The following is an 8,846-nucleotide window of genomic DNA, read 5'->3' on the forward strand; positions in this document are numbered from 1 at the left end:
CCGCTTTAATTTCGCTTTGAAGCGCAAGATACTTCGCTCCGATTGGTCCATCAAACGCTTGAAATGAATGTCCGATGCTTTGCAAACATAATAATTTTTTGCAAAAATATATTAATGCTAATTAGATATACAGCAAAATTAAAATAAAGAAAAGTAGTTCTTTATTTCAGTTATTTATAAAAAAATTTGGAAAGTTTGTCTATATATATATATATATATATATAGAATTACAGTGTCAGTCATACAATTTATCACTTATAATAAATTTATCTTTTTATTGTAATTTTAACGCTTTGGGGTTATTATATTAATTAGTACTGACGCAAACCACCACGTCTTATTGCTGGTTGTATCATTCTATTTGGTGGTGTTATTGATATATCCAAATAATCTCCTATTGTGAATCTGTAATAGCAAAAAAAAATATTTATATGTGAATATAGAAATCATATAGAAATATTTATAATGTGAAAAAAATAATTCTTATTATTTAAGACTATTCACCTTGCTTGCGCAAGTGTTTTGTTATCATCTGCACCTTTCTGTCCAGAACATGTAACACCGATCTCACGCATACGGTAGCCAGAATTGCGAAGTTCAGGAGTCACTAATGAAAAATCAAAGTATGTTCCCTTACTGCGAGCATCTGGGTTTACTTCTTTAACTAAGCCTGTAATTTCTCGCAAAGTAGCATCCATCCTTCAAACAGAAATAATTACAATATTAGGAACAAATATTTTTCAAAATGATATGAATTAACATGAAATTAATAGCAATCGCATGATTTAATTTTACAATTTCTTCAATATCACGTAAATCGATATACCATGTATATATTTGTAACTCGTTTGAAGGGACATTTCCTCTGCTATATTCCATTATATTATGATGACGTCCATTATTACAGAATACTCGTAATAAAAGCGGACATGTCTGAAATATAAACAGATACAATATCATCATGTTTATGAATAGTTATAACTAACAAAATATATATAACATATGAGACGGACAATGGAAATTTTTAGATAACACTTGTTATTGTTTTATCATGTATATATACTTTTTCTCTATCCACTGGTTTTTCAGGAAGTTGTTTTTCATCGACCACCATAGATTCCAAAACCGATGTCATTTTTATAATTATATAACCAGAAACAACTGTAACAATCAAAGAATCCTTTCCAAAAGAAAAGTCAAAAGAAGCGCAATCGTTTGTCAACAGACTCGAGAAAAATAGCGGAGTTGCGCAGAGGTTATATTATAAGGCCGATATTGCATTTGTACGACAAACTTTTTAAGCGTATTGATTGGCTGCAAAATAGAAACTTTCTCGAATCTCTAGAAATTAGCTAATCGATGCGCTTAAAAAGTTTGCGTACGACAAATGTAATATCGACCTAAGAGTATTCCATATGTCTTATGACAAGCTTTATGATTCCTTTTTTGATTGGCTACTGTTGCAAGAAACCTCGGGAATCCTAGAAATTCTCTATCCAACAACCAATCGGTACGTCCGACACACTTGTAGTATGACATATATTATATATATATTGAAAATATTAATAGCATATAATGAATGATTGGAGATTTCCACAAAGGTCAAAATAACCACTCGATAACATACATGTAACAAAAATAAAATAAAAATTATGAAGATTGTTTTCACATTGGAATCTGTTTTTCAAACAAAATAAAATGGAATTGTTACGTGGATAAGAAAATATATTATTCAGTTTGAATGAGGAATTATACACACAAAAGTTACATAAATTGTATAAAATAACATTACGCACAAAATAATATATACATATATCATATATATGTATATATATTATTAATCAATTACTTTACATAAAATGATCTCAAAAAGTAAATGAGTTATTTAATAAAAGTTACAGAATTATGAAATATATATTTATGTATTAAATAAATTTTCATTAATATGCTATTTAATTTTTATTAATCTTATTGCGCATCTCGATACATTGATGAATGTTATTATCTATAAAAATAACATACGTATATATTTTTATTATGGGATTATCATATAAATTTAACATTTTTCATAAATTTGTGTTTATACACAAAGAAAGCTTATAGAAATATATGTATATAAAATATAAATTTATATAATGTATCTTTTTTTAAGCCTTAATGAAATAAAAGCGTAATTAAAATTTATAGAATTCCAATAGTATGACGTATGACAGCTGATCATCAACAATTGAGCGCACGATACCACGTGTCCTCTTTCCTCTCATATAAATAATTCTTATTCTATAATTTAATAAATGACTTCTGTCATATATGTATACACACGTATCATAATTTCCGTGAAAAGAAAAAGCGCGGTACGGATCGGGGTATCGCGGACACGTGTGTGTGAATAAAGCATGATGCGTGCAATTTATCGCACGTATATAATTATTCGTTGTGTTTTCTTTTCGCGAAAGACTGATTCGCGTCACCCCGCCGGTACATCTCCACAAAGTAGCTGAACTTAATTTGAGTTCAGTCAGTATAAGTCAGCAGCATGCATCGTCGATGTACGTCTCATCGATACGCGATACATGACGATCTCGCGTGAGCTATCATCCGGATTACTTGCACTCGGATGACCTACGAACGGCGATCCTCCTCGCATTCATATGGCTGTGATAGCTAAAAATCATATTCTGGTGAGCAAAAACTCCGGTTCAGTGATCGCCCGCGTGATCCCGATTAACCTGCTTTCACGCGTATAAACAATGTCGCGATTTTATACACTCCCGATATCTCGATCACGGGATAACAAAGCATGGAACGGATTCCACGATGATTATTTATTATCGAGAGGAATCTCTCGATTCCGATCTGTCATTATATTTGTCCGGTAAAACGCGAGACATTGATATGAAATTGATTTTTAATCTGTTTTTGTACACGAATGTATTCTAGCACTATTCTTAGATATGATTCAAGCTTTGATATACATCGTCTATATTTGTAGTTAGTTAGTTTATATTTTAGTACATATGTGCTATTCTATTGCTAATGAGGCCAATAACTTTATTTGCACTGCTATATAATCTGTTTAATTTGAAATTCAGAAAATATATCAGTTTAAATAGTATTTATTTTATTTTATCACAATAATTGCATTTTCAAATCTGAGATTTTACATATGGAAATTCATAAAAAAAATTTTTTTTATTTGTCAATATATTGTATATTAAAATATTGGCAGGGCATGAGCATTTTGTGCAATACATAAATAACTAAAGTAATGTGAGAAAAATGGTAAGCAATTTACCACAAGAATTCAGGAAATATCAGCGGAATAGGAATCAGTTACGTCATATATTTGAGGAGACACAACGTACATTGGAACTCATAAAACTTGAAAACTTTTTTCCTGGAGGTAATTATTCATGCATATATTTAAAATTTAAATAAAAAATTACAAACACGCAATTGTTAATTAATCTTATATTTATACAAACATTTCTTACAGAGAACATTATTGAAGAATTATTGCCTCCTTTGATCTTGGATAGAGTGACACACATTCTTAATAACTCTCCAGCAATAGTCATCTTTGGTCAAGATAATAAATCCAAAGCTTCACTGGTCAATAAATTACTTTCCACTGATATTTTGCCATTGTCTAACGATTCATGGAGATGGATCAAGATCACATATGGTCATACGAATCATGTTAGTCTCACATTAGGTTTAGAATATGAAGTAGTTGAAACATTACGGGCCAATGAAGAATCATGGACCACACTTCCCATCGAAGATCTAGCAAAGTCAATAGGTGAAGATATCAATTGTCCAACAGTACTAGAAGTGAAATTGAATCAAGCAATATTGAAAGAAGGTGTTCAAATATTTATTGTTCCAAATAATGGCGTGGTAAAAATTCTTGCTAAAGATTTACTCAAGATTTTACCTATATTTCTTTATGCTCTTGGAGAGCAACCATTGACTGAGGAAAATTTGGAAGAATTGAGAGATTTGAAAGAAACTTATCCATATAACCCAATTTTATTCATATCTTCATTAGCGAATATTTCATTGGATGGCACAGATGCGGAATTAACTGAGTCTGAGCAACATAGTCTGCAAAGTCGGACAGAAGTGCCAAATGTTTCTACAGAATCCAAAAATAATGATAGTATTAATATTGACAAAATGAATTCACTTGGTCTAAGATGGCTAGATCAATTAAGCAGTTTAGGATTTCTAGGCATGGAAGAGTCTGTGGAAGTTCACCAATTAACATGGCTTGTCGGCGAGCAATACGTTAATAACTCGAGCGATTTAGTGGATTCATGCAAAAAGACAGACTGCGTTTTACATTTTACATGTGGCTGCTTGCAGAGTTATCTGATTAATGCCAGCACTTATTTGAATGAAATACACACGACAAGTTTACGTAAATTTATTTTAAGTGCATTTGACATGGCACGAAAAATACAGATCACTCCTAGAAGAATACAATACGCCCAACAAAAAGAAAATGAACTTTATGCTAATTTAATGAAGGTTGTTAATGAGCAGCAAATAGAATTAACAGAGTTAATACAATGTATTATTCAGGAAATGAAAGACGATATATCAAAATCTACCAGTGATTTTTCTCAATATCAGACTGTTCTTGTCGACAATAATGAACAAACAGAATGGACAGTTACTGTTCGCGTTGCGACATCGGAAGTTCAGCGATTTGTACTGGGCCGTTTGGGCGAAAAAGTCGCAAAGAAGCTCGTTAACTCGGTTAATTGTCTTCAAGAGACTTTTATAGGAACTCTTCAACGTTGCTTAATAAGTCTCGAAAAGACTTATGAACACGACAGTAGTCTGTTAGCTAGCGATGCCTTGAAACAAATACTTTCTGCAGCATATAATGTAGAATTACACAATTCGTCACCATCCTTAGTGCATTCATTCTTGGAAAGATTGAGACAGCTCTTTAAGTCCTTACCGCTACCGTGGACACCCACTCCGACTCTGAACGCTGCTTGGAGGAGGAAGATTACTATTGATATTTTAAATTCCTTATCGGCAGCAAGATTAGCAAGGGCAATTTCTACACAGTTTAGAGATAAATTAAAATCATCGCATGACGCTTTTCAGACTGCTCTAAGATCTCTAGAGAATTATTACTCGGGGAAATTAGAGAGGACCGAAGAGCAGAGGATAGCTATACGAAAATACCACGCGCCCAAACTAGCCAAACTCGCATTAGAATCCACGTCAATGATGGACGCGATTCGTTTTGGGGTTCCCCATTATAGCAAGGAGATTGGCAGAGGACAATATGGTGTGGTGTTCGCGTGCGAAGGTTGGGGCGGAGCACCAGGACCGTGTGCGATAAAATCCGTCGTTCCACCGGATGAAAGACATTGGAACGATCTCGCGATGGAAGTTTATTATACCAGATCGATACCGGATCACAAAAGGATAGTGAAGCTTCGCGGATCGGTCATAGATCAGTCATACGGAGGAGGATTTGGATTAGGCGCTGCAGTTCTCTTAATCACCGATCGGTTGAGCCGCGATTTATACTGTGGTATACACGCTGGTCTTTCATGGTTGGAACGTATACAAATAGCAATAGACGTGTTAGAGGGAATACGCTATCTTCACTCGCAAGGCCTAGTTCATCGAGACATCAAATTAAAGAATGTCTTACTTGATATGGAAAACAGAGCTAAATTAACTGATCTCGGATTTTGTATTACCGAAGCTATGATGTCGGGGAGTATTGTAGGAACACCGATTCACATGGCACCGGAACTTCTGTCGGGTCATTACGATAGTAGCGTCGATGTCTATGCTTTCGGAATCTTGTTTTGGTATATATGTGCTGGGAAGGTTCGATTGCCATATGCATTTGAGCAATTTCATAACAAGGAGCAATTATGGGCTAACGTATTGAAAGGTAATACTTTATTATATATGCAGGTTGATTTATTTCTATTTATTCTATTAAAAGTTTTATAAATATTCTAATGAAAAGATTGCTACGTTACAACATTATAAATTATATATTCAAAAGATTTAAATTCTTTAACTAAAAACGTCGATTTTGTTTGTATTCAACATAAATAAAAACCGACATTGAAATTGCAAATTTCAAAATTAATTAAATACTAGCAACAAATTCAATTTTGACTCATTAATCTTGGCTAACTTGAATACTACAGAATAATCCGATTTTAATTTATTTGTTTGTCTGAACTAATATTTTACTATTGCATATACATGTTATATAGAATGTTAAATACATTGTTTACACATATTAGGTCTTAGGCCTGAGAGGTTATCACATTTTGACGAAGAATGTTGGACACTAATGGAACAATGTTGGTCTGGAGAGTCATCCAAACGACCATTGCTCGGTGCTATTCAACCAGTGTTAGAGTGTATCCAACAAAAAGCAGAAAGAGGCAAGTCCTTACAACTCGGCACATTGAAATTACAAGAGAGTTCATCATCTGAACAAACAAATCCTGCGCTAGCATTAGCAGAGCCTAATAACCAAAGAGGTGTTGTATTTAGTCCGTTTCTTCATAGACGAAAAACTTTTAGAATTGTGAATCCTATCACACTACCTTTTCACACAACTAAATTTTTCCAAATGAGTATCTATTCTCATATGATTGTTCAAATGCGAGAATTTTGACCAAGAATTGAATATATTTACGCTATGTCATATTGTCTGTCAAATATAGGCTATTGATATATTTATTATTTGGAATGCTCTTGATATACGGGTCACACATTTTTATTTTCACTGATTTAACAATGTCTTTAATAGTATTTTAGTACAGTATTAAAGTGGCGAATTTTACATGTATGAGTTGCACCTTTTTTTGAGTTGCACAGAACACAGCATATATTTATTCTTTTTCTTCTTTTATAAAGTCACATTGTTAATATATGCAAAATATAACATAATTTATAATGATCAAGCCGCGCTCATGAAGTCATTCCAGAGATAGTATATCAACAATAAATTTTACAGATTATATTTTAACGTTTTCATATTTTATGATCATTACATATAGAAGGTCTTTACAAGTTTTATATTACATATATGTATATATAAACATCTTGTAAATATCTTTATTGATAGTTAACAAAAAATGCATGTTGTTTTTTTTATATAAAAACGTTTATTGTTGTAAAGTATAGTATTTTAATTGTTAAATTATTTCTTAAAATTCTCCTGATTGTGATGACTGCATGATTTTATTAAACCGGGAAATACAGACGGTTAACCATAAATGTATATATTATTGAAAAATAAATAAAGTTTCTCACTTTTACACTTGCTATTGACACATACTCATTTTGTCTATTATAAAACCTGTCGCACTTATGTTATTATTTATACATCTATAAATATAAATATATATATATATATATATATATATATATATAATGTAAATTTTAAATATATATATATATAGCTTCACATATAGATATAGATGCTCATATATATATTTGATTATAAAATTTATTTTATATTGCTTTCAGATACATTCTTCACAACAAAACCTACAGTTTGAAAAGAGTTGGGCAGATATTGATATTACCATTATCTGTGTTTCAATGGAATATAATAATAAATTACATATTTTTTTATTACTAAATAGTGATATCAAGTAATACAAAGCTTATGTATAGAACCGTTTAATCAAAATAACAATGTAGGTGTAAATAATCTCTATATATTTTTCTAAAAAAGGGAGGATTAATAATCTCTTAAAGTCTTAAAGTATAAGTTTTTATGTTAATTAACTTTTTCAATAGAATAAAAAAGTATAGGACTTATAGGAGTAATCGTAATGTATTTATAACAGTGAACATCTTTAATAGTCATATTTTATGTCTTAAAAAAGATATGTTTATCAATATTGTTAGATATTTGAATAATTATTATTTATATATGTTGTTAATATTTATAATGATCTATAATTTTCTCTTACTTTACTTTATTACATTTGAAACAAAAATTTTTTTAAGATTTGATAATAAATTCCAGTTTGTTGATAAAAGATTTATTGTGGCCGAGAAATCATGCAATCTTCCTCCTCGTCTTTCATTTATTTGACTGCTTGTTGAAAATATATTTATGTTACATGAAATATAATAAAATCTATTAGAATATTTTTTCTTCTTTAAGATAGATTATGAGGTTTTATAATTTAGAATGTGCAATTTTATTAATATTATTTTATTTTGAAGTAAGATATAAAATGAATTGACAATATTGATAAAAGAGAAAATAAAAAATAAAAATTATATTAATCAAGCTTACTAAAAAATATTCTGATAAATAGGTAGTTGGAAAACCCAAATATAATATATAAAATTTCCTACATGATATAATTACTAATTTCTGAGTAATTAAATCAAGCCATATATTGTAAATTTTAAGTTAATTATTAATCACCAATATGAATGTTATTATTTATGAATGTTATTTAAGAAATGTTACAAAAGTATTATTATTTTTTGTCAGAGAGAGAGAGGTAAATTTGAAAAAAATTGTAAATAGCATATTCTTTAACAAAATAATTAAATAAAATATTATTTTAACACATATATATTTGCTTACAGTAACAAATCAAGATTACATTTTGCCTTTTGTAAATCATGTAGAAATTTATAAAATTGTCCTATTGTCATTTCAGTAAATATATTCTTGATTTTACCATCATTGTCAAGACGTAATTTAAGTTGCAGAAATGACTTTGCAACATTGTCGGAATCATTACTTGCTGCAGTTACTACAAAGAATAAAAACAAGCATGGCATTATTATTCCTTAATGCTTAATATCACTAG

The 8,846-nt window shown here is 30.4% G+C and overlaps 2 protein-coding genes across 4 annotated transcripts; one reads left to right on the forward strand and one right to left on the reverse strand.

The window, feature by feature from the left end:
* Nucleotides 1-200: 200 nt before the first annotated feature.
* Bin1 (histone deacetylase complex subunit SAP18) lies at nucleotides 201-1,237 on the reverse strand. Its single transcript, XM_070294330.1, has 4 exons — nucleotides 1,064-1,237; nucleotides 827-933; nucleotides 505-699; nucleotides 201-405 (listed from the first exon to the last, which is right to left on the reverse strand). The coding sequence occupies exons 1-4, from the start codon at nucleotides 1,133-1,135 to the stop codon at nucleotides 312-314; spliced, it is 468 nt and encodes a 155-aa protein (XP_070150431.1). The 5' UTR covers nucleotides 1,136-1,237; the 3' UTR covers nucleotides 201-311.
* A 1,034-nt stretch (nucleotides 1,238-2,271) lies between these two features.
* Nucleotides 2,272-7,858, forward strand: Ripk5 (receptor interacting protein kinase 5). 3 transcript variants are annotated; one of them, XM_070294408.1, is made up of 5 exons: nucleotides 2,272-2,681; nucleotides 3,230-3,403; nucleotides 3,497-5,932; nucleotides 6,297-6,440; nucleotides 7,534-7,858. In XM_070294408.1, the coding sequence occupies exons 2-5, from the start codon at nucleotides 3,280-3,282 to the stop codon at nucleotides 7,563-7,565; spliced, it is 2,736 nt and encodes a 911-aa protein (XP_070150509.1). In that variant the 5' UTR covers nucleotides 2,272-2,681; nucleotides 3,230-3,279; the 3' UTR covers nucleotides 7,566-7,858. The 3 variants fall into 3 exon arrangements, with proteins under 3 accessions (XP_070150509.1, XP_070150507.1, XP_070150508.1); XM_070294407.1 differs by having other exon boundaries at nucleotides 2,274-2,681; nucleotides 6,297-6,539; XM_070294406.1 differs by lacking the exon at nucleotides 7,534-7,858 and having other exon boundaries at nucleotides 2,273-2,681; nucleotides 6,297-7,118.
* The last annotated feature ends 988 nt before the right edge of the window (nucleotides 7,859-8,846 follow it).

The sequence above is a fragment of the Polyergus mexicanus genome, unplaced genomic scaffold, assembly GCF_030449975.1.
Source record: "Polyergus mexicanus isolate NDT 795.1 unplaced genomic scaffold, iyPolMexi1.0 SCAF_4, whole genome shotgun sequence".
Lineage (NCBI taxonomy): Eukaryota > Metazoa > Arthropoda > Insecta > Hymenoptera > Formicidae > Polyergus > Polyergus mexicanus.